This window comes from Triturus cristatus, chromosome 11 (genome assembly GCF_964204655.1).
Source record: "Triturus cristatus chromosome 11, aTriCri1.1, whole genome shotgun sequence".
NCBI classification, from domain to species: Eukaryota; Metazoa; Chordata; class Amphibia; order Caudata; family Salamandridae; genus Triturus; species Triturus cristatus.
Window position 1 is genome coordinate 862,205,278 of NC_140594.1, and position 26,512 is coordinate 862,231,789.

The following is a 26,512-nucleotide window of genomic DNA, read 5'->3' on the forward strand; positions in this document are numbered from 1 at the left end:
AGGGGTAACTGGCCTCAAGAAGGTAGTAGTCAGTGCAGACCTCCCTGTCGAATGTCTATTGGGCAATGATCTAGAGACTTCAGCCTGGTCTGAAGTAGAGTTATGGACTCATGCTGAGATGTTGGGCATACCTGCAGAGGTATTTGCTGCGACCAGGTCACAGGCCAAAATGCATAAAGCTGAACCAGCTCTGGATCCTGAAACTATGGACCAGATGCTACCCAAGAGGAGGAGCAGTAGGGTTAAGGCAGTGCCTTCCCCTCTGTCTCAGATCACAGATTCCCCTCCTGAGGGAGGAGAAGCAGATCCTGAAGAAGGAACTTCCCCAGAGGGACGTGAGCCTTATCAGGCTGAGTTCTTGGGGGCAGGGGGACCTTCTAGGGAAGATCTGAGCAAAGAGCAACAGTGCTGCCCCTCTCCTGAACCCCTCAGACAGCAGGCTGCTGCTGCTGAGGCTGCTGGGAGTGCTAGTGGGTCCCATCAGGTTTATTGGGATGAGGGACTCCTATATTCTGAGGCTAGAGATCCTACCCCTGGAGCCACCAGGAGGTTGGTAATACCTCAGAAGTTTAGGGGGTTCCTCTTGACCCTAGCACATGACATCCCTTTAGCAGGACACTTGGGCCAAAACAAGACCTGGGACAGGCTTGTTCCACATTTTCATTGGCCACATATGTCAGAGGACACCAAGGAGTTTTGTCGCTCCTGTGTCACTTGCCAAGCCAGTGGCAAGTCAGGTGGCACAACAAAGGCCCGCCTGATACCACTACTTGTGGTGGGGGTGCCCTTTGAAAGGGCAGGGATTGACATTGTTGGTCCCCTTGACCCTCCAACAGCATCTGGGCACAGGTTTATCCTGGTGGTAGTGGATCATGTCACCAGGTAACCAGAAGCAATTCCCCTTAGGACCACCACAGCCCCTGTGGTGGCAAGAGCCCTCATTGGAGTTTTCTCCAGAGTGGGTTTCCCTAAGGAGGGTATATCTGACAGAGATACCAACTTCATGTCAGGGTATCTCAAAGCAATGTAGAAGGAGTGTGGTGTAAATTACAAATTCACTACTCCTTATCACCCACAATGCAATGGGTTAGTTGAAAGGTTCAACAAAACCCAAAAAGGGAATGATTAAAGGCCTCCCAGAAAAGCTTAGGCAAAAATGGGACCTTTTACTTCCCTGCCTTCTGTTTGCATACAGGGAGGTTCCACAGAAGGGGGTTGGCTACAGCCCTTTTGAGCTTCTGTTTGGGCATCCTGCAAGAGGTCCATTATGTTTGGTGAAGGAGGGCTGGGAGTTACCTCTCAAACAGGATGTGATGGAGTATGTACTTGGTCTCCGCTCCAGGATGGCCGAATACATGAAGAAGGCAACTAAAAACCTGGAGGCCAGTCAAGAACTACAAAAAACTTGGCATGACCAAAAGGCTGTGCTGACTGTGTACCAGCCAGGACAGAAAGTGTGGGTGTTGGAGCCTGTGGCCCCAACAGCTCTCCAAGACAAGTGGAGTGGGCCCCCATACAATTGTTGAGAAAAAGGGAGAAGTCACCTATCTGGTGGATCTTGGAACTCCCAGGAGCCCCCTTAGCGTGCTCCATGTCAACAGATTGACAGATTGAAACCATATGTTGACAGGGCTGACATGGGCTTGCTCATGGCAACTGATGAGGAACAGGAGGAGGAGAGTGACCCTCTCCCTGACCTGCTCTCACAGAACCCTGATGATGGGTCAGTAGATGGTGTTGCTTTGGCAAGCAGCCTCACTGATCATCAGCAAACTGAATGCAGACAAGTTCTGCAGCAGTTTAGACATATGTTTAGCCTGACATTTAGTCAGACTTCCTGGTGCACCCATGAGGTGGACACTGGAGACAGTCTGCCTGTCAAGAGTAAAATCTACAGGCAACCTGACCATGTCAGGGACTGTATCAGGACTGAAGTCCAGACAATGTTGGAACTAGGTGTAATTGAGCCTTCAGATAGCCCTTGGGCTAGTCCAGTAGTCCTTGTGCCTAAACCTTATACCCAGCGTGGTAAGAAAGAAATGAGGTTTTGTGTAGACTACAGAGGCCTCAATGCAGTCACCAGGACTGATGTCTATCCAATTCCCAGAGCAGATGAACTGATTGATACTTTGGCCTCGGCCAAGTATCTAAGTACATTTGACCTAACAGCTGGCTACTGGCAGATCAGGTTAGCTGAGGATGCCAAGGCCAAAACTGCATTCTCAACCCCTGGTGGGCACTACCACATTGTGGTGATGCCCTTTGGTTTGAAAAATGCACCTGCCACTTTTTAGAGGTTGGTGAACAAAGTTCTGACAGGTATGGAAACGTACTGCTCAGCTTATCTAGATGATATTGCTGTCTTTAGTTCCACCTGGCAGTATCACCCGGTCCACCTCAGAAATGTTTTGGAGGCCCTGCAAAAAGCAGACCTCACTATCAAGGCCACACTAAGTGCCAGATAGGGCAGAGTCAGGTTGTGTACCTGGGCCACCTTGTAGGTGGAGGCCAGGTTCAACCTTTGCAGCGCAAAATCCAAACTATAATGGAATGGGTTACTCTAACCACCCAGACACAGGTGAGAGCCTTTTTGGGCCTGACTGGGTACTATAGGAGGTTTGTTAAGGGATATGGATCTATAGTGACCCCCTTAAATGATCTTACCTCAAAGAAAATGCCAAAAAAGGTTAAGTGGACAGCTAGCTGTCAAAAGGCATTTGAAGACCTAAAGCAGGCCATTTGCACTGCCCCCATCTTACAGAGTCCAGACTACACCAAAAGGTTCATTGTCCAAACAGATGCTTCTGAGCTGGGTCTGGGAGCTGTACTGTCTCAACTGAATGATGAAGGTCAAGACCAGCCAGTAGCTTTTATAAGGAGAAGGCTGACCCCTAGAGAGAAACGTTGGTCAGCTATAGAGAGGGAGGCCTTTGCTGTGGTGTGGGCCCTGAAGAAGCTGAGGCCATACTTGTTTGGCACTCACTTCATAGTTCAGACTGACCACAAGCCCCTACTATGGCTCAAACAGATGAAAGGTGAAAACCCAAAACTTTTATGGTGGTCCATTTCCCTACAGGGGATGGACTATACAGTGGAACATAGACCTGGGACCCAACATGCCAATGCAGATGGACTCTCAAGGTATTTCCACTTAGAACACGGAGACTCAACTGGTCACGGTTAGTTTAGTGTCCCTGCGTTTGGGGGGGTTGTGTAGGAGAGTAGGATCTGCACCTATGTTGCCCCATTTTCTGATGTATAAACTGGTTTCTGGCTATAGTCTGGCTGGGACCCTGCTAACCAGGGCCCCAGCCTCTCTGTTCTCTCTAAACAACTTGGAGTGCATATTAGATGCACTAGTGATTGGATACTGTGGTACCTTATGAGCCCCTAGTATATGGTACCCTAGGTACCAAGGGCATAGGTACTTCACAGGCCTACCAGGGGCTGAAGCATGTATTATGCCACCCCTGGGAAACAGACTAAATCTGACACCACAGGCCTGCTACTGCAGCCTGGGTGAGGTGGTGTTAGCACTCCTCACTGAGGTATAGGTTCCCTATATCTCACCTTACACACACATATAAACCTATCAGTCACCCCTAAGGCAGGCCCTATCAATCCTGAGGGCAGGGTGCTTGGTTTCCATGTGAGGAGGTGCCTCTGCCTGAGCAGGGCCCCTCTGCAGCTGGCAGAGTCTATCCTCTGTGGCTGTTTGTGGATACGGCTAAACCATATACTCTTAAGTGCATTATAACCTAGCGGTAAATGCTAACTTTGGGATGGCTGCATCAAAACATGTCGTGTTTGGTGTCAAACGCCTTGGAATCATACCCCCACACCAGTAACTGGTGTGGGAGTATGATCCCACCCTTCTAGAGGGATAGACATGTACCCACTGTGGAAACACAGTAGAATCCTGAAGAGCCCTGGCATCACAAAATGGATGCCACCAGCACAGACACTGGGCTGCCCTCCTGCTGCTGACTGAAACTCGCAGTGGAGGAGTCCCAACAATAGGCATCCTGTCACAGGGAGGTGTAACCACCTTCCAGACAGGATTTAGTGTATTGGGGCTGGGTGGGTGCACTCCTAGAGTACTTTGAAGTCCTGCACTGGGGGAGCAGTAGGTGTCATGCTCCTTCACTCGCGGAGCCAAAAACAAAGACGCGACGGTCGCGTCTTCCCGTCCGGCACAACAAAGGCGAAAAGACTACAAGTCCCAGAGGCTGGGTCATAGTCAGGTGAGGACCCTTAAACCCAGGAAGTATAAAAGCACTTCCGGGACACCGAAACGGCGCTTGACAATCCGTTTCGGATCCTGGCTGCAAGCGGACGCTTGCTTTCCTGCAGACTAGGAAGTGGACTATCGTTGACATTCACCCTCGAGGACTTCACAAGAGCGGAGGGATTCCTACCGGAACCTCCGATTTCCTGGGTATCACTGGAGATCGTCGACAAAAACCCGTGAGGACTTCACAAGAGCGGAGGGATTCCTACCGGAGCCTCCGATTTCCTGAGCGTTATTTCCGGAAGAGGTCGGGTCCGACCTTACGCTCCTTTTCGGACTGTGAGTACACGCTGCTGGTTTTCTCCCAGATCCCCCAACCCATTCCAGGGCCCATAGTGTTCTCCGTTCCCTGCACTGGAAAATCCCCCAAGATTCTCCTGCTAACTATCGTTTTGCCTTAAGAGGCTTCAGAGCGTCTGTCAGCTTCCCAGAACTTTGTGCGGAAGTTGGGGCGCGGACCAGTATTTCAGTCTGCCAATCGCTGTGACGAATTCAACAGCGACGTCAGTACGAGAGATCGCAGTCCTGTAGCGGTGAGGTAAACTGCACAGGCGTGACCCGCTGAAAGGTTCTCAGAAGGGACACCAGACTCACAGGTGCGTCCCTGATAGTGGGAACTAGACAGGGGAAAACCAGGGACCGCGAACAAAGTCAGGAAGAGTGGAACACTTCCCTAATGCGTGTTCTGTGTCTTTCATACAGGCAGTTGAGGCACCCTCGTAGACCAGACCCTCAGCCCAAGACCCTGAAGACCCGTGTCTCTGTTCCTTGTCCCCCGAGTGCGTTCCCTCATAGCTGTATACTATTACACTCTGGGGAGAGAACGTGTTCGGTGGCGAAGGAAACATATTCTTCGCGACATCGTTCCTGCTGGCTGCTACGCAGAGGTTAGTGGGTTCTATTTTCCTTCTTGAGCTGCTGACACCTGACAGTAGGTTCCTCTGTGCGTATGCCAGCTCAAACCGGTTCAGGGGCTACCAGCCCCTGCTCTGGCGCGAAACTGGACAAAGGGAAGTGGGTGTAACCACCCACTCCCCTGACCCTCCCATAGGAGTGGTCATAGAGCTAGTCCGCTAGGGAACCCTTGCCATTGCAAACTAGATATCCCTGGACGACGCTCTACAAGAAGAATCCTGGACCTTCGACGTTCCACTACCTTTGAAGACTGAAGAATCTCCCTTGGAGTCAAGGAGTGACTGCCCTGCTTGGCAGGCACCAAAACTTTGAATCAACGGTCGCAAACTTTCCCGCTCCCGCCGGAGTCTGAAGTCCCTGCAGTCCCGAAAGTGGATTTCCTGACTTCTCGACGGCCATTGTGAGTCCCCAGCAAACCTGAGGCGAGTGGACCCCACGAGTGACGAGGAACAGTGTAGGAAGGTGGAATCTGAGTAAATGGTTGCCCCCACTTTTTTCCTGGTGTTTGAATGGTTTTTGACTAATCTGGCTGGGATCCTGCTATCCAGGACCCCAGCCTATCTGCTTACTCCCTTAAATGATTAGTGTGCATATTAGATGCACTAGTGATTGGATACTGTGGTACCTTATGAGCCCCTAGTATATGGTACCTTAGGTACCTAGGGCATTGGTACTTCACAGGCCTACCAGGGGCTGCAGCATGTATCATGCCACCCCTGGGAAGCATTCACAATCTGACACCACAGGCCTGCTACTGCAGCCTGTGTGAGGTTGTGTTAGCACTCCTCACTGAGGTATAGGTTCCTATATCTCACCATACACACACATATAAACCTATTAGTCACCCCTATTGCAGGCCCTAACAATCCTGAGGGCAGGGTGCTTGGTTTACTATGTGAGGGGGTGCTTCTGCATGAGCAGGGCCCCTCTGCAGCTGGCAGAGTCTATTCTCTGCTGCTGTTTGTGGATGTGGTTAAACCATATACTCTTAAGTGCATTATAACCTTGCGGTAAATGCTAACTTTGGAATGACTGCATCAAAACATGTCGTGTTTGGTGTCAAACAACTTGGAATCCTACCCCCACACCAGTAACTGGTGTGGGAATATGATCCCACCCTTCTAGAGGGGACGACATGTACCCACTGTACTAAACGGTAGAAATCTTCTAGAGCCCTGGCATCACAAAATGGATGCCACCAGCACAGACACTGGGCTGCCCTCCTGCTGCTGACCAAAACTCGCAGTGGAGGGAGCCCAACAAAAGGTATCCTGTCACAGGGAGGTGTCACCACCTCCCAGACAGGATTTAGTGTATTGGAGCTGGGTGGGTGCACTCTTAGAGTGCTTTTGAAGTCCTGCACTGGGGGAGCAGTAGGCTCCTCTGTGCATATGCCAACTCAAACAGGTTCAGAGGCTACCTGCCCCTGCTCTGGCCCGAAACTGGACAAAGGGAAGTGGGTGTAACCACCCACTACCCTGAAACTCCTAGAGGAGTGGTCATAGAGCTAGTCCCTCCCCTATCTTCACTATAAGATACCAAGCATTGCCAATGCAATTCAGATTAACCCTGGACGACGCTCTACAAAGAAGAATCCTGGCCCTTTGACGTTCCACTATCTCTGGAAGACTGAAGAATCTCCCTTGGAGTCAAGGAGTGACTCCCCTGCTTGACAGGCACCAGTAACTTTGATCAACGGTTGCACACTTCACCGCTCCCGCCGGAGTCCGTAGTCCCTGCGTCCCCTGAAGCAGATTTCCTGACCTCTCGACAGCCATTTTGAGTCCCCAGCGAAGCTGTGGCATCTGGACCCCACGAGTGACGAGGAACAGCAATACCAGGGAACCGTGCACTGATTTCGAGTGCAAACCCTAAACAACGTTCTACGAACTTGTGCTTTGGACCATCTGTAGTCCAAGTCCCTAGCAGGTCTGGTACCGAAAATCAGCGGCCTACCCCGTCCCGAGTGACCGTGGGCTCCGGTGGAACTTTTCCTGCAAAGGTGTCTTCGCGGTTCCTTGCCCGTTGGCTAGTGACTCACCCGAAGACTTTCTCATCGACTTCAAGGGCTCTCCTGGTTGCTCCGGGCCTGCCCTCACTTACCCTTGCTGGGTAAGTCCATCAGACCTTGCTGGTCTGCATCACCGTCAATCTTCACTCCACACGAGACTTGCAGTTGCCACGGTTTGTTGGCTCCAATCCGGTTGCCGACACCGTCATCAGCTGCAGACGTCGTGGGACCCTCCAAATCCAGTGGCTGGTCATCGTCGATCTCTCCTGGACCAAGTGAGCGAAGAGACAAATCACTTTCGACGACCTGAAGCGAGGCGACATCAGTGGTCATCCATCCTGCTGGCCACCGGTCACTGGCAAGTGACTTTGAACACTGTCCCCTCAATTTTTCAGGTCCTCTTCAACTCCAATCCATCTTCGGATTCCAGCGGACACCTCTCCAGTCGTCACAAGCAGCAAGTCTTCAGTGATCTCCATTGAAAACAGCATCGCGACCCAACACCAAAAGACACCTATGCACCCGGCTTCCGTGGGTGAGGTAACTCGTGCACTCCGGTGCCCAAGTGTGTGTTGGCCCTCGAAATACTTACCCTGTAAGTGGCTTGCTTGTTGACTTCTCCGAAGTGCCCTAAAACTTTAAATTACAAACCGCGACTTGTGCCATTGAAACCACTTTCTTAGTATATGGTCTGGTACGCCCCTAGGGCTACAGCCATATTTGTGCTTAATTTATTGAGAAGTGTTGACATTTGAATGTGTATCTGGGTTCTAATCTCATAAAGAGATTAGTAGAGTGTATCTAAGAATAAATATATATACCTGTGTGGTGTCCTTTTCATTTGGTAATTCAAGAGATTATAAGGTAAAACAAGCTGCTTTACATTCCTCAGAGACTTAGCCTGAAGGCTGCTCTCCACAGCTACCACTAGGATAGCTTTCTTTAAAAGGTTGTCTTAAACCTATCTACCATAAGAGTCGAATTGGACTGGTGCAAGGTGGCCACTATAACTAGTGACCAGCATAGGCCAGGCCAACTTCTCACAAACAGCAATACCCGGGTACCGTGCACTATTGTCGAGTGCAACCCCTTCACGCCGTTCTACGAACTTGTGCATTGGTCCACGTGTGGGCCAAGCCTCCAGCAGGATTTCCCTCGAAAATCAGAGGCCTACCCCATCCCGAGTGACCGTGGGCTCATGTGAAGCGAATCCTCATGAGGCGTCTTCGCGATCCCTTGCCGGCTGGCTTGTGGGTCCCCTGAAGACTTTTCAACCAAACCAAAGGGCTCCCCTGGTTGCTCCAGGCCTGCCCTGACTTACCCGTGCTGGGTGAGTCCCTCAGACCATGCTGGTCTGCACCGCTGACTTTCTTCACTTTCCATGAGACTTGCTGTTGCCAAGGCTTGTTAGCTCCAATCCGGTTGCCGACACATCAGTAAGCTGCAGACATCGTGGGACACTCCGAATCCAGCTCCTGGTCATCGTCGATGCCTCCTGGACCTCGTGGCTGAAGAAGAGTCAAAACACCTGTGATCACCTGAAATCACCCGACGACTGTGGGCATCCAACTTCCTGGGCCCGGGTCACTGGCAAGTGACTTTGAACACTGTCCCCTCTGCTTTCAGGTCTTCCTTCTTCTGAATCCAGCCTTGGATTACAATGGACACTTCTCCAGTCTTCAAAAGCAGCAAAACTTCTTTGGCTTCCATTGAAAACGACGCCGCGACCCGACACCAAAAGACACCTATGCACCCGGCTTCCCTGGGTGAGGTAACTCGTGCATTCCGGTGCTCCTGTGTGTGTTGGCCCTCGAATTACTTACCTTGTAAGTGGCTTGCTTGGAGACTCTTCCGAAGTACCCTAAAACTGTAAAAATCCAACCGCGACTTGCTCCATTGAAATCCATTGGGAACCCGCGGCTGTGTTCTCACACTGCACGTGTCTCCCGTGGGTCCTTTACTTACCTGCCTTGGGTGAATTAGTGAGGCCCCAGCGATTCTGAAGGCCTTAGACCTTGTCCCCTTGCAAGTCGACATTCCTAAACCTCTTTTTTAGCATATTGTCTGGTACGGCCCTAGGGCCCCAGCCATATTTGTGCTTAATTTGTTGTGAAACGTTGATGTTTGCATATGTTCCTGACTTCTAATCTCATAAAGAGATTAGTAGAATGTGTACAGATATATTTTTTATATATATACCTGTGTGGTGTCCTTTCATTTAGTAATTCAAGAGATTATAAGGTAAAACAAGCTGCTTTACATTCCTCTGACACTTAGCCTGAAGCCTGCTCTCCACAGCTACCACTAGGATAGCTTTCTTTAAAAGGTTGTCTTAAACCTATCTACCATAAGAGTCGAATTGGACTGGTGCAAGGTGGCCACTTTAACTAGTGACCAGCATATGCCAGGCCAACTTCTCACAGTGGCTAACTCTCTAAATCCCCCCCTCCATTGGAACAGCAGTTTTCATTGGTCCCCCCCACCCCCCCACCCCACCCCAGTAATGTCCGCCCATTAGTCGGTTTAGAGGGGTGTCTAGAGAAGAAAAACCAATAAGGTAAAACTTTTATCTGGGAATCCCTAAGTAAATCCCCCCGCTGGTAGTCCATGAAGATTCGAGGGCTGTAATGATTGTTAAAATTCAGGATAACACAAGCCCCGTCCATAGATTTGTTTGTTGGGCCCAACCACTCCACCCTTCTCGCCATATTGATCTGTTTTGCGAGTGGGACAGCCCCAATTACCCCTCTAGGGTCCTGACGGGAGAGCCAGTGGAGAGATTTATTTAGCAATTGAAAAGTGCTTTCCAACTGGTCGTTTCCTAAGGTCGGGACATTAGCCAAAATCATGACAAGAGGATCGGAGGCCTGAAGAAGGTACAAAAACTGATAGGGTTTAATAGGGGCCCCTCCTGACAGACTTAGTTTGTTCAAAAGAGCGACCCTCCCCTTCTGACCCTGTGAAGTTGGGTGAATATTATTGCCTGGGGTGGTTTATGATAGTGACCGGGTGCAGAAGGGGGGTCTCATCGTTCTGATGAGGTTGGTGTTGCTGTACCTCGTAAGCCATTTGAGTGTGCGCCTCAATTTGAACAGTGGGGGTCAGACAGCTCAGAGTAAAATGACTATTTGTGTTGCCCTCCTTTGTATTCAAAGGCTCCAGCCCTCCATCTCCCCTCTGGCTAGGTTGATTGCCCTGTGCAGTACCATTACTTAGATGCGGCGGGGGCCCAACCTGTTGGCGCTGATTGAAAAGCCAAGTAGGGGAATTACAAAATGAGGTTACCAAACCCTCAATATGCGACATTTGCTCCACAATCCTATTCAATTGTATTTGCAAAGTGTTTAGCAATACAGTAATCATTGTCTCGAACCTCTTCCACATATCATCACCCTCAGTTAATAGGAGGGGGGGAAAGTCCTTGTTTATCACATTTGGCAAAGTGTGATTTGGGCCAGAATCAGTTCTTTCAATTATTTGTTTCCCTTTGCATCTTGTGGGTTGAGATGTTTGCTTCACCGGTTGCTTTACCTGTGCACCACCCCTCCTGCACTTCACTGGGGGCTCGCTACTTTTATCAGACACTACTATTGGCCCATGGCTTCCTATTGATGACTTGGAGCTAGTGATAGGCTCATCATGTAGATGGGATGGGTGGGAGTCCACTAGTGCAACCGTTTGTACAGGTGACGCCAGTGACGCCGGTGATCTTCACAAAATAGAAGGTGAGGCCAATAGCGGTGTTAGTGAGATAAATGTACCCAGTGAGGAATGCTTTTGCGCAGTTAGCGAGTCCAAGGAAAGGCGTCTTACTGTTAAAGCAATCTCGTGTGTCAGTACCGTTTCTGCCCTAGTCAAAAAAGCATCTAATGTTCCAGCCACACTCCCCACTTCTGATAAGCACGGGTCTTCCTTTTTGCCATTGATTCTATCTTGATTTTAAATAGGTATTGATTTAAATTGATTTACAATATGTGAAAGAAAGAGACAGTCAGCATAGATTTGCTGCAAATGGCTGTAAATCTCGTGACAGTACCTTGTTTGATAAGATATGTAGTCCCAAATGTCAGAGGGTAAGCCCAGTCCAGTCTCTTCCGGGCTCCGACGGGCATGGACGGGCACGTCATTGGCTCGCGCTGCGGGAGCCCGGGCCCGGTTTTCAAGCACCTCCTGGCACGCTGATTGTGGCTGGCAGCGGATTCGGCGGCTCTGGCTGCGGGAAGCACCAAGCAAGGAGCAAATCTCAGCTAGCACTCGTTAAACCCACTGCTTGTTGCAGGGGCGTAGGGAACGTCCTACTTTAACAGCTTAAGCGGGGTCTCCTACTGGGCCACATAAGTTGGTGAAACGAGTCCACATAAACATTAATTGTTTAAGGGCCTCTTATGTCTGCAGGTTTGCAGGCAAAATACCGATAAACAGCACTGCTACCACATACCATCAGAGATGGTTGTGCTCTTTCAGCGGCATGCACAGGGATGGAAACACATAATGAAGTTAAATAGTAGAAAACGCAGAGAGAGGAATACATTAGAAGACAATCAGTGAGTATGACAGAGTAAGATATGAAAGAAAAAGTAAGGATGAGAGAAAAAAGATGGGCAGATACAACGGGGGAAAAAATGGAAGGAAAAGGAAGGGAGACAGGAAGGAAGGAAATGCGAAGTGAAAGAAAGAAGAAAGGTGAAAGGTAGAATGAAAGGAAAAATGAATGACTCACTGTACCAGAGAGAGGTTTGCCTGGCGAGTGTGTGAATGGATGGAAGTATTGAAGAATGCACAGATGAAGAAGAGCAAATAAATGAGTGGTTAAAAGATAGATGACTACATGAACATATTGATGGGTGGAAAGATGGATGGATGGGGCAATGGGTGGGTATAAGTAAAGGTGAAAGTATGTACAGATGGATGGATGAATAGATGGATGGATATATGGACAGATAAATGGAAGGCAAGTGAGAGGAACTCTTATAGGAAGCTTGTATTTGCTCACTTCGCGCCCTTGGTCTGTTTAGAGGGAAGTTTCAAGTGGGGGGTATTTTAATTTTGTGGCTACTCCCTAGGCTTGTTGGGTTTATGGGGATAGAAAACGGATGCAGTATCCTTGTACAAACTGTGAATAACTTCTAGTGGAACAGCAACATCTCGTTTTAACAGGGATCTAGATATAAAATGTGGTACCTTACTCTGGGAGAACTGACCTGATTATAAAAGAGTGTAGCAAGCGCTTGTATGCACTACCTGCATAGCCACACAAAGCTGCTCAAAGTTCTCGATTTAAAATGGTTGTTGATCATAAGTTTTGAATATCAGTTTCCTTGAGAACTGCTCTTAAGAATATGTAGGGAGTGCTCTAGAATAATTCTCTATTGAGTGAACACATGTAAACAAGTATTTAAAACATTGTTAAAATAGATAGACACATGTTTACTTCATACTGATTTTTCTGGTGTTCTGTTTGTCATTATAGCTGACCCTAATAGAGCTATAAATGAAGGCTAGTCCACAAAGTCACACCCATTACTTATGTAAGTCGGTTTAGGTATGTTTCTATGAACGCTAAATATTAGTAGTAGAAGCTGCAGTATACTATCCAGTGTCTAGAGGATAGATTGCTTCAGTATTAACAGATCATATTTCCTGAATGAGAAAAGACAAGGAATTCAAATGCTTTCCTGTGTTTGGGTTCCTGCAAATCCTCCCGAGTGTGTCATGTGCCAATAGCAGGACACGTGCAGTGGCACGTGTGCATTTTCAGTATGTGGTGCCTTCATCAGATGCAGGCAACTGCAAGTCACTTTCATTCTGTGCCAGAGGTCTTGGCATAAAATAGCTCATTCCAAGCATTCCTTTTGTCCAGGTAGTATTTTGACCTGAAGCAGGTGCTGTACACCAAAGGGGCAAAGCTAGAAAGGGCTGAATCTCTTTTTCACATCACCAGACCATCAGAGCAAATAAAGATTGCCCCTGTGTGTCATGTCACATGTTTGTCAAACGAAGCCGTGAAGCATTTTACTTGGTTAAGCCGCTTTATATGTATGCACCATTTAAACAGCTAAAACAGAAATTTAAATCTTTTTGGCCCTAACTCAGTGGTGTTAATTACTAGCCATCACAATGCAACCAACCCATTTGTTCAGCCTAAAACAAAAGAAAAAAAATGAGTTAAAACTGGCAAGAATTGAAATGAATGCCTTTGTAGCTTACATACAGCAGACACATAACCGAATTACCTACTATCATGATTGAAATGGGTCACCTGCAGACTGCATATTAATCTCTACATTAAACATGTGGCAGACTGTAGTAACGAAGTCCAGACGTGTAGAGGATGTTCAGATGTTTATTTGTAGTAAGTTGCATGACATGTAGTTAAGTCCAGTACACACCCCACCAGGAGCAGCCAGCGTGCTGCTCAGCCCTTCTCAACTGTGACTTCTGACTCTCAACATTCTGTAATACATCATCCTTGGAACATTTCACTGGCAGAGCATGATGTGACATGAATAACATTAAAGCCAGGATACTACATATCCCCTTTTCTTCTATATAAAATAAACAATACTGAAGGTAAACAGAACGAAAAAACCAAGATTGAGGATAGACAAAGAGGAAATCAGGAACATCACAAACCATTACGAGAAAAGAGCAACAAAGAGAGAACGCGAAGATATATATAAGAAAAACAGAGAAGCAACAGGAGAGGAAAACACATAAACGTTAACCATCCTCCCTTCTAACATAACAGAAACAAAAAGAGAAAGCACCAATGACTACCTCAAGACATACTTGCTGGTCAGGCAGGCATAAAAGGAGACAAGTCATAGCACAACACAATAACCACAGAACAACGACCAGGCACTAACAAAGAGAAGAAGAAGAAAAAAACTCAAACGGACACAAAAAGAACCGCACAACGGTAAGAGAAAGACAGAGAAAAACTAACAACAAGAATAGAATCCAGAATCCACACATGACAAGAATAAAAGACATCACGAGGAAAATTGAACTGTAAAAAGAAACCGGGAAAATTAGAGAAAATTACAATAAGATCACTCATACTTCCCATTAAAATAGAAATACAATATAATGAACACATATTAAGAGGTTGAAGGGCATGTCCAAGAGTATCTCAGTGTGTGCAATGTGGCTATAGTAAGAGTCCACATGTAGGATATAAAAACGACAAGGCTTACCCTCACTGAAGGTGCAGCACTCGTAAAAGTGGTCCATAGATAGGGTATACATCACACTTGTGCTGGGGCTCTCCAAATAACAGTGACACCGAGGCTGGCATGCAAATACAATAGCACACTTCTTCCCCAGACAGTGCAGACGTTGATATGTGGCAAGTGAACACAATACATCAGGCTTACCCTCACTGATGGTGCAGCACTGATAATGTGGTCCAAAGAATAACATTGACAGGAAACAGTTGTTGTTCCTTACTTTGGTTGAGTAGGTAATTCCAGTAGATGTGGCCACAGAGAAAGAGGAATGCCAGAAACCGGTCCTAGGAAGCTTGTTTCCGGTCCAGGGAAGACATGGCTTGGCAGTTCGGGCTGGACTGTTCCCATGAGGCACAGGGTCAGACTGATTTGCATATGGCCATGTCTGAACTGGGGTGGCAGAGTGGGCTAAAGAACGGTGATGGATTAAACCCATATCAGTTGACTGGGGGTGAGTGCTTGCAATGTTCAACACTCCATCCATCATTTCCTTTGGTTTTGCTTTGTTCGCCATAAGTTGGCAGGTTATGCTCAGACGTGAGTCCCTTGCTCACTTTGCCACTGAATTCAAGCAAGCCTGGCTGAAGACGGCTGAAATGCCAGAAACCGGTCCTAGGAAGCTTATTTCCGGTCCAGGGAAGACATGGCTTGGCAGTTCGGGCTGGACTGTTCCCATGAGGCACAGGGTCAGACTGATTTGCATATGGCCATGTCTGAACTGGGGTGGCAGAGTGGGCTAAAGAACGGTGATGGATTAAACCCATATCAGTTGACTGGGGGTGAGTGCTTGCAATGTTCAACACTCCGTCCATCATTTCCTTTGGTTTTGCTTTGTTCGCCATAAGTTGGCAGGGTATGCTCAGACGTGAGTCCCTTGCTCACTTTGCCACTGGATTCAAGCAAGCCTGGCTGAAGACGGCTGAAATGCCAGAAACCGGTCCTAGGAAGCTTGTTTCAGGTCCAGGGAAGACATGGCTTGGCAGTTCGGGCTGGACTGTTCCCATGAGGCACAGGGTCAGACTGGGGGTGAGTGCTTGTAATGTTCAACACTCCGTCAATCATTTCCTTTGGTTTTACAGAGAAAGAGGACAGCACGTTTGAATGGGGCCTGTCCGATGTATGGACAACTGGTGGGGATACGAGTCGTGCTGTTGGAGGTAGTCTTTTCTTGAGTTTCTGTTTCTTTTCAAACATCTGTGACCTCTGTGAGAATATCCTCTTTGTAGAGCAAGTAGCACGATGATCAGTTACCAGATCGTCACCAATAAAATGTAGTAACGAAGTCCAGACGTGTAGAGGATGTTCAGATGTTTATTTGTAGTTAGTTACATGACATGTAGTTAAGTCCAGTACAAACCCCACCAGGAGCAGCCAGCATGCTGCTCAGGCCTTCTCAACTGTGACTACAGACTCCCAACATTCTGTAATACATCATCCTTGGAACATTCCACTGACAGAGCATGAGGTGACATGAATAACATTAAAGCCAGGATACTACACAGACAATGTGGCCAAATGGTTAGAGCAGCCGACCTTGAAGCTGGGGAACCAGGTTCGAGTTTCAGCAGGGACGCGCAACATCATGCGATTCTGGGCAAATCACTTAATCTCCCCATGCCTAACAATATGAATGAGTCAGTCTATAACGCTCTGATACCTTCGGGTCTTGTTAGCACATATAAAACTAATTTTTTTTTTATTCCTCTGAGATATTTTACTATCATGAAACCCAATCTTGACAATTCAAATCTAAGATCAGCACATTACACTCAGGTATCTTGGAGAAGTGCACAAATCACCTAAACCATCCTGCCTGTATCATATTCTAAGTCTGTGGCAGCAGTGGTGGCCAGCATGGTTCGCAGGTGGGGTGGGCACGCGGGGGGGGGGACACGTAAACAAATAAAAGAAACACTTACCTTGCTGCACAGGTCCGTGTCTCTGCTCCTGCTCTCTGAGCCAGAGGAAGCACAGAAAAGGCTCCCCATACCAATCACAATGCTGCAATGCAGCATTGTGATGGGTTTTGAGCATCCTGGTTCGATGCTCAACCAGGGAACAGGGGCCTGGCCTTGTTCTCCATGCAGGCTGTAATGCAGCCTGCATGGAGAACGGGGAAAGTGTGCATGACTGGTTTGGACGGCCCGAGAGGGCCGACCTGTCACTGCGCATTTAGTAGTGGGCAAACCACTCTTCCACTGCCCTCCTCCGAGAGCAGAGCAGCACCGCCCACCTGCCTACAAAGCAGCAGAAAACATAAAATGATAATTCAAAGTTATTATCATTTTATGTTTCCTTTGCAGTGCACTGCTTAAACGCATTGGGGCGACGCTCCTCCACCATAGCGGAGGAGCCACCCCTGTGTGGCAGGTGCCTTCACCCTAAAGGCCTTTTTACAATGCAGCCTGTGACCAATACAATATGTCATGACAGTTTACCTTAGCTGCGGACATATGCAGTGGGCCTATGCAAAGAAAACGTGGACAGCGAGGACACTGCCCTCCGTATTAGCGTCGCTACAGATTCCTGTTTTCCTAAAGGTGTGCTGAGTATTACACCTTCCTCGCTGCAGCTCCTCCCTCGTAGTCATCATATTGGCGGATGCTAGGCATTCACTGGCCCTTTGAACAGCTCTTGTTCACTTTTCAGGGCTGTGAGTGGGACATCCTACCCAGGGCCACTAACATCACAATCTGCTCCTGCACTGATGCTATTATTGTGCAGCGCAAAGTAATTGGGCTGCTGTTATTGAAAGAGCCACCCAAGTGAGTTAATTACATTACAACATATTATTATCTCATCCTTACCAGTCTGCTCGTGAACACACACAAAAAGTTTGACGGGATGTCATCACAAACCAACCAAGTGTCATGCTTCATCATAGAATAACCCTCTGCTCTCCATAAACTTTGGTTTGATGGACAGCGGGCCAACACCCTGAGATCAGGGAGGCACTTATTCAAACCTAGGATCTGTGTAATAGGCTAAAATGCAGTAAGGTGTTTACTTCGTAGGGTACCACTTAGTATTAACAAATTAGGTGTGGGCTTTCAGGGAACAAGTATCCCCAACCCACTATAGGTCAACATTATTCTGCCTAGCGGCTCAACAGAGTCCATGGCATTCATCAGGACAGGTATCGGATCCACTGTAAGTCTTTACCCTTTGTATACACTAATGAAATAGATACCGTTAGAAATGGGGATCTCTAGTTGGCAGAGGTAGGTACCTTTGTCCAAATAGGGACCCTTGCTTCTAGTCAGGGTAAGGGGTATACACACTTTAGATAACCCCTGCTCATGCCCTAAGTAGCTTGGCACAAGCAGACAGACTTATCCCAAAGGCAATGTGTAAGTATTTGTACTCAAAAACCACAGAAATACAGTGATAAAACCATAAATGGACACCACACCAGTTTAGAAAAATAAAGTAACTTTATCTAAACTCAACAAGACCAAAACAACAAAAATCCAACATACATGTAATAGGAATATGACTTTAAAAAGGTTTCAAACAGATGGGTCCATAGAAAACTATGGATGCGTGATTTCTCTCAAAGTACTTGTAGTTGGGACAAAATTCACGAGGCAAAATAGCTGCAGAAATTGGAAGCGACGAAAAACAAAGAGATGTGTCAGTTCCTGAGACCATGTGGAGGCGATGCAACAGTTCTGCTGCATACAGGAGAAGTGATGCGTCAAATCCGGTCTATATGGGGAAGCGATGCATCGATTCCAAGTTGGTTCTGGTCCGTGGGTGATGCGTCGGGAGAACTTGCCGCACAGGTACGATGCGTGGAAATCTGGGATGCATCAGCCATCGATGTGGCAGCATCATGCGGCGCTGTGGCGGTTTCTTCAGCCATGATCACTCGATGCATCAGTTCTTGCAGTGGAGACAGGTGCTGCATCGGTTTCGACAACGGCGCGACGATGCATGGAGATGCTTTGTGTACAGTGGTGCTGCATCGGACAAACACCCGCAGGAAGAGCGATGCATTGATTTTCTTGTAGTTGCATTGCTTTTCAAGCTTCTAACAGCAGGAACAACCTCCAGAGGCCCAACACAGTCACAGGCTCCTCTTGGCAGGTCAGAACTCCCAGCAAGTAAGTTCAGGGGAGCTGGGTGTCAAGTATTTGTCTCCCTGAGAATTTAGAACAGGAGGCAAGCCTATTCAAGCCCTAGGAGATTTTTCTCAAGCTGGGGGGACACAGCCCACAGCAAAGTCCTTCTCCTTTCCTTGGCAGAAACAGTTACTGCAGGCCATCCCCACACAGCAAAGAAGCAGTACTCCTCCCAGTCACGGCCAGCATTAATTGTTGCGAGTGAGGGGCAGGGGGTTGCACGGGGTGAGTGGTAAATGTAATAATACATTTTAAAAACGTACCTGTCTGCCGGCCGGGTCCCGCGTTTTATCGGCCCCTGCTTCTGTTCTCCAGCCTCTGGCAGGAACAGGAAGCCGGCAGCCTCCCTCCCCTCCCCTAAGCCAATTACAGCGCTGCAATGGCAGCGTTGTGATTGGTCAGGACGGCGCCCAACCAGGCGCCTATGGGAAGGACAATTTCTCCATGTAGGCTCCCCTGCCCAGCCCTGCTTGTTGAGCCTACCCGCCCGCCCGCAAACAAACACTGCTACTTTCTCGCAGTGTGAGAGGCAGAAACAAAACATGGTAGTTTTACCATTTTATGTTTCTGCTTCTCGCTCTGCGAGAAAGCAGTGGGGCAACGCTTCTCCACCCTAGTAGAGGAGCTGCCCCTGCCTCTTCCTCCAGTTTCTCCAGCTCTTCTCCTTGGCAAAGGTTCCTCTCGATTCCAGAAGTAGTCTAAAGTTCAGGGGTTTTAGGTTTGATACTTATATCCCAAAATGTCTTTGTTCTCTTTGTGCAATGGTCTCTGAGCCCAGTCTTCACTGGTGCAGCATGATGCCAGGGGGTGGAGACAGCATTGTGCAAGGGATACAGGCCCTATTCAGGTGCAAGGAAATCTCCTCCCACTACTCTAAATTCAGCCAGGGTCTATTCAGCCCAGCTTTGAGTCATCCAGGAAGGGCCAGGCAAACCTCAATCCTCTCAGTGGCTGTCTACAGTGAATGCACATCCCCAGCCCCTGTCACTCCAAAACCAGGCAGTCAATACACAAACAGGCAGAGGCACACAGAATGGTAAGACAATAAAATGCCTACTTTCTAAAAGTTGCATTTTCAAACACCTAATTTTAAAAAAAACGATACTAAAATATGTGTTATTAAATTCCGATTTCAGAGAACCTAAACTTTATTTCTCTATCTTATCCCAATGGGAAGTTATACTTGTTAGATGTTACTAAGCATTTCCAATTTTATCCTATGGGGTAAGTTAGCCTTTCAATAGTGAAAAACAAAATTGGCAGTATTCCACAATCAGGACATGTCGCACACAAAAGTACATGGCCTACCTTTCACATACACTGCACCCTGCCCAGGGGGGTACCTTGGGTCTACAATAGGGGTGCCTTACATGTAAGAAATGAGAAGGTTAGGGCCTGGCAAGTGGGTGCACTTGCCAGGTCGACATGGCAGTTAACAACTGTGCACAGACACTGCAGTGGTAGGTCTGAGTTACCTTTTTAAAGCTACTCATGTGGGTGGCACTATCAGTGCTGCAGGCCCACTAGTAACATTTGCTATACAGGCCCTGGCACACTTTAGTGCACTTTACTAGGGCCTTAACAGTAAATAAAACATGCCAATCATAGATAGCCAATCATGTTCACAATTTACACAGAGAGCATATGCACCTTAGCACTGATCAGCAGTGGTAAAGAGCCCAGAGTTCTAAAACTAACACAAACAGGTCAAGAAAAAATAGGAGGAAGAAGCAAAACGTTTGGGGAAAACCCTGCAAAAAGGGCAAAGTCCAACATAATATTTGCCACAATCCATAGGTCATAGGTTCCCTGAAAAACTATAATATAATGTGTGTTATAGATCAGTACTCCTACAGACTGATACAACTGGACATTAAGTCCCTCAATCTCATTTAGTAAAAGATGCATGCAGTGTAATCGTGACACTGTACTTGTGTATCACACACATTCAATATTGTGTAGTGTCATGCTGAGAGAACCTGCTCACATGCTCTTACCCTAATTGAGGGTTATCTGAGCCCTATGGAGGAAGGTCCCAATAACCCCTGTAGTCACACTCTATATAGGGAAAAGGAAAGATTGTTACCACATAATTATAAACATTGCTGTTAAAACTCTCTCTACCCTCTTTTATCCAGTTCCTACACCAAGGTGCGTTCAGGTGATTGGGAACTTTTCATCAACTTTTGGTCTCTCCTCTGGAACATCCTCAGTGGCTCAAACAGTTCATATAAATATTGACCTGAATACAAGCATTGTCAAGAACTGAATACTGGAAAACATTGATCTGCTATGAAATCCTATTGTTTTTCTTCACGCCTCTGTTCAGGTGTTTTGAGTCACCTGAATGTAGTCCCTGTTGTTGACATCTCACAATAGAATTGTTATTTGATCTAGTTTGTATGGTTTGCTGAGATGTATCACGTATTATTAAATGTTGTAAGAAGGTTGTTTGTAGTCAGTGACCTGTTCACATAGCACCACTGCAGTGCCTTGTGATGTAAATAGCATTTAACATGTTTTGCATGTGAGGATCAATGTGTTATGGAATACTGCACTGCATGTAAAAACGTGGGCTACTCAAAACTCTCCTGAGGAGAAAGATTCATGAGGTACAAAGAATTTCAAAGTTAAATCTAAAATAACGTTACCTTTTAAGGAGTTGTCAAGCACAAATTCTCATGAAACATATCACCACTATGATCACATCTTGCCAACTATGGCTGTCACTCGCGCTAGCCATTATGCAGTTTACATTATTTTCGCCTGAATGTTTAATTTTTAAGAATAAATAAAAATAAGTCCAGAGGCCTAAAGTCTTTCTTAGTAGCCCTCCCCCGTGCTGCCAAAAGTGAAACTTGCCGATTACCAAGCATGTCTAGTCTTTACTCCACCTCATGCCTGTTTCACCACCCAATGCTTTCTCTAGCAGGCTCTTTTATAACTCTGCTTTCTCCCTTTGTCACTGTTTTCCTATGTTTCTCTTCCGCCTCCTTTTCCCTTGTCTACTGTTATCACACTTGGTTGGGACAAAATATAACAATGAAAATTAAGTCCTAGCCCCAAACATGAGTGGGGGTTCCCACCGCCTGCACAAATTGTCCTACATGGCGTAAGGGCGGTTAATGCACAGAATCACCATCTAGAGCTAAATATTTAGGAAAAATTAGTAGTAGAATAAAACAAGCATTGGCATAGCCAATAGGTCTCGCCTTTGGGACCTTATAAGTGTTTAGCCATGCAACAGTTGCATAACTAAATACTTATAAGGTCCCAAAAGCGAGACCTATTGGCTATGCAAAGCGGCGCCGCGAAAGTGAAAGTGATCGCGATCAAACTTCAAAGCTGCTGCGAAAGTGAGAGTAATCGCGGTAAAGCGCGGCGCGCGCGCCCGCGCACATGCACTGTAGCTCTAGGCTGGCCTGGTAGCACTTTTTGGAGACCTCTCAATAAGTCTCGCCAGATCAGCGCATGCGCTGGGTCAGGCGAGACCTAAAAAGGCAATGGAAGAGACAAGGGCGAGTAATTTGTATGGGAAGAATAATGACGGCTGGCATCTCCATGGACTACTCATAGTTTGGGGACACCAGCGAATGGGAGAGTAGCTGGTCCAGGTGGTTGCGCATCTCCCGTGAATATCTAGGAAGCTAGATGTATTTTGTGGAACTCTTCAAAAACAGATACTCCTGACCAAAACCCAAGAACAAGTAATTGCTTTATTGTATTCATAACATTAAAATGTGTCTCGCTTTTGAAAACACTCATAGTTTGGTTCTAAAGTAGGCTGCAGACTGGCCTGCCAGTGCTGCAGGGAGGCTTGGCAAGAATATACAGAGAGCGAATTTTAAATAGTAAAATTAAAAGGTCCGAAATCCAACAGACGACTTTTTTTGACAAATGAAAGTGGGAGTGCCCCCTCCACAAGTGCCCACATCCCATCGCATGGTCAACCTTCAAGATGAAACAAGATCAAGTGACTGAGGTCATGTGCAGTAGTTTTCCCCTAATACTGTCCTATATTAATGCAAATCCCTGGGAAACTGAATGCCTCTGTTGTAGCACCTGGCCTTCCAAGGACTGCAACCATAGATCACAGGCCCTCATGGCATGACCTCCTCCACTTGGTGTTCAGTTGATACTTCTCCCAAGGACTCCCCATCTGCTCCTGGGGGTACAGGGTCCAAGGATGTGTCCACAGGGCACAGGAAGTCTGGGGATGCCTGGTCTTCTTTAGGGGCTGCATAACAGCGATCAATGCCTGGTGTTGTGTCCTCTTCCATTGCAGAGAGGCCAAGAACATCTGTTTGGACTTCCATGATCTCCTAGAGAGAGGGATAAAGATTGCAATTTGAAACGAGTAGATGCTGGACAGGTTCCTAGTTTGCGCTGAATGTTCACAGCTTATGTTCGCTTGACTGTAGGTCAGACATGCCCAACGTAGGTCTACGACAGCCAGCTTCATGCAAGAATTTCAGAATACCCCAATTAGCTACATTCACACACAATTAATCACCATGGAAATCATATCAATCCGTCAGAGGTTATCCTGAAACCATGTATGTATCTGGACATATGCTGGACTACCCTGCGTTTGGTAATGTATGTGCATGTATTCATGAACATAGAGTATCCAATTCTGTATTCACTTGCAGCACGTGTTTCAATGTAAAGATTTATGCTTCCGATCAAAGTTGTAATTTCTAATGCTCCTTATGGGTTTCAATCGCAAGTCTTACCTGCTCTGCAATGCAGTCGTATTCTGAAGTTGCATCCCCACTCTGTGGGTCAGTGACCGGTTCCTCCACAGCATGAGCTTGAGACCTATGGGATATAAACAATGTGCTGCAGCTGGACAAGCATCTATGAAGATAATAAGATAAACATTCATACCAATCTCAGAAGTTCCCACCAAGGTCCAGGAATCAACAAGCACAATGGAGGAGATGGGACAAAAGCTCCTCTGACTTTCTTTACAGCCCTTGAGAGGAGCCTGCTCCAGGCTAGATGAGAATTTAAGTAAGCAGAGAAAGTCCCTGAATGAGAAAATGTGAGCAGGGAAGGTTTCCAGGAAATACAACCCTCACCTTTGGCAAATGAGGATTTGTAACTCCTCAGAATTCCCACACAGAACTGGACAATTGTGAACCCGAGACTTTGTGGTTATTATTCAGTAGGCAAAACTGTGAAATCTAATGAAACAGGAAATAGCAAAGAATGGATCCAAATGGATATTTAACCATAGTGTTAAAGCAGGATCAACATGTGTTTAAATTGTACCTGTAGCAGGGTGTTATGTGTGCACCAGCACTGCCTGGGAGCCACTGGAAATCTATTGTGTGACCATTAGTGGCTTAGCTACACCACAAATGCAAGCTGAGAAAGACAAGTGAAATACAAACCTTTGCTGCCACACACAATTACATTTCAGTGGTAACAGCAAAAAATAAAGAGTGGCACATAAATATATTTTATGTGACACTCTATATGGCCAAGGGCCACCCTGGCAACAATAGTGGGACCTGTACTATTCTGTTGCCACGGTAGGCCCATCCATGTTGGAGCCTGCAACTCACAAGCCATAAGACTACAGGTCCTGGAAATCTCAGTTCTGTCTTAAAAGAAATACCAGACTGAAACGGGCAAGATCCTGTGCAATTAGACTTCCATTATCCCAAACTTGAACAATACAACACAGGGCCTCACTCACTAGAGCAGCAGGCTAGCTGTCTTGAGTTCTAAAAGCTTTCACCGCACCACGGTCCTGAATTCTAAAAGCTTTCAACACAATATGGCTCACTCCTGAAACCTCAACACTCCCATCCCCCCAAGAAGTCAGGGACTGAGGCACACAGGGAATGTCGACTCCAATTTTGACTACCTCCAACTCCGGCTTAGTTACCCTCGCAGGCTAAGTATCTCTGAATTGGTGTGATGCGATCTCCGACATGCCAGGGTTCTGCTCATGATCACTCTTCCTCTTGTATCGTTTTTTGTTCTGTCCTATACCTTCCTCTACTGATCACTTGTTTACCACTACTGCCCTCTCACATCATCCATCCCTCTGTCTGGGCTGGAAACCATCAACCAAGCCACTCGTCCACGCACAACTCATGGGCAGATCGGCAATCCTTGTAACAAGTTTTAGATACATGCCAGCATTTGTAAACATGAAAAAGGGACTGTCTGAAAAATAATGGGGTAACTTTATGTTCCCGATTGACTTGCATTGAAGGGGAGGCAATTTTAGGAGGGAAGGAGCTGAAATAAAGCCACCTTTGGCTTAAAACATCGGGAGTCTTCTGTTAAACATGGGTCTACTGGCATGTATGCAAAAACTGTTGCTGGAAATGCAGAAACCAGGAAATAGTGCAAGCTCAATGGAATGCCAAGGGCCTCCTTTTCAGTCTTTGACTTTCACGGGGTAGCAGGCTCGAACGTTCAAAGGTTGGGCAAAACTGTCCAGTTCAGGAAGCACATTTATCACTCACCATAACTCTACAGTCAAAGCTGTGTTATTTATTAAAATAGGAGACAAGACTTTCAATAAATATCAAGAAAACGTTATCAGTAATTTTAAGATGTTTACGGCTTAGAGCTCCCTTAGCTTTATCTCAGTCCATACATTTTTATAACTTCTATCCAATGCAGAGAGGAGAAACGTGCATCAAAAAATCTGGGTTATAATTGCACACATGTAACTAAGGGTTTAGCTAAATGCACCATCTGTTATTTTCTAATACACGGTTGTACAAAGTACAATGTCTCTATGCTGGTGAAGCATCAGGTTGGTAGAAGCTGAAGAACCACAGTCTGTGGTGGCTGTGCCTGGTGGTGAATATAGGCAAGGTGAGGCTGTGTTGGCCAGTGGTACAGCGAGTGTTAAGATTTATGCTGTGTACACGACACCGCAGCAGATCAGGTTTGTAGAGTACAGGTTAAAAAATACCTGGCGGCCTTTGTTGTTGCATATGTGCAGGGGAGAGAGTGTCATCTGAGTAGCTGTGGTCATCATCACAGGGGATGCCAATTCTTCAGTATAGCAAAGCTTACATTTATGACGGATTTCAACATGGGCTGAGGCACACACACACGGGGCAGTGGCTCACAACGGTGAGAGGTCACACTACAGGGTGTCTCTTGCAGGGTGACATACCTATTTCATGGCTGTGATATATAGTGACTCAGAAAAGTGACCGGCCACCCAATGGGTACCTCTTGCATGGTCACATGCTGGCCACTGAACCTGCAGTACTTCACTGAGTAGGTTGTGTGGCTGTTCAGCTTCGGGTTGGGCTAGGCTGTGTAATACGATCTCCGATCTCAGTAGGACTTGGCAACACTAAGCACCTCAGGACCACACGGGCAAGCAGGCCACGAGCTCTAGAAGTGCTAGTCAGGTTCCCGGCAGGCATGGCAATGTGAATGTCAAACGATTTTAAAAAGCGCACAAATCACCAAAAGGTCTCAGGGCGCTAGCAGCCAAGACAGAGAGACAGACAGTGACTGAAGTCCTCAATACCTAACTTTATTGAGAGAAAAGCCAAGTCTTCAGCTTTCTTCGGAAATGTAGATGGTCCGTTTATGGATAGCAGCTCAAATGGAAGTTTGTTCCAAAATAGAGGAGCTAAGTATGAAAAGTATGTAAAAGCATCGGCCGCCATTGCGGGCCGTTCGAATGCGTGGTTGAGCAAGAAGAAATGTAGTGCTTGACCGAAGAGAGCGTCCGGGTACATACCATTGGAGTTTTTTTGCCAGATAATGCATGGGATTGGTCCGCACTATCTTATGAGTAATGCTTAAGATTTTAAAACGTCCTCTTTGGCGGACAGAGAGCCAGTGCAAGGTTTTAAGAGTCGGAGCAGATGGAGTACGGGAAGGGAGATTAAGAACAAGTCTGGCAGCCGTATTCTGAAGGATTTGAAGTTTGGAAAGTAGGTCTTGA

At 47.0% G+C, this 26,512-nt stretch overlaps 1 protein-coding gene across 9 annotated transcripts in view; it reads right to left on the minus strand.

Moving 5' to 3' along the window:
- Positions 1-22,267: 22,267 nt before the first annotated feature.
- The window catches only part of LOC146785555 (autophagy-related protein 16-like), a 69,058-nt gene continuing 64,813 nt past the window's right edge, over positions 22,268-26,512 (minus strand). For all 9 annotated transcript variants that reach the window (XM_085634703.1, XM_085634711.1, XM_085634707.1 and 6 more), the window contains 2 exons: positions 23,307-23,391; positions 22,268-22,892 (listed from right to left, as the gene is read on the minus strand). In XM_085634703.1, coding sequence (XP_085490829.1) covers positions 22,671-22,892; positions 23,307-23,391 — 307 coding nt within the window. In that variant the 3' untranslated portion in view covers positions 22,268-22,670. The remainder of the gene's footprint in view (positions 22,893-23,306; positions 23,392-26,512) is intronic.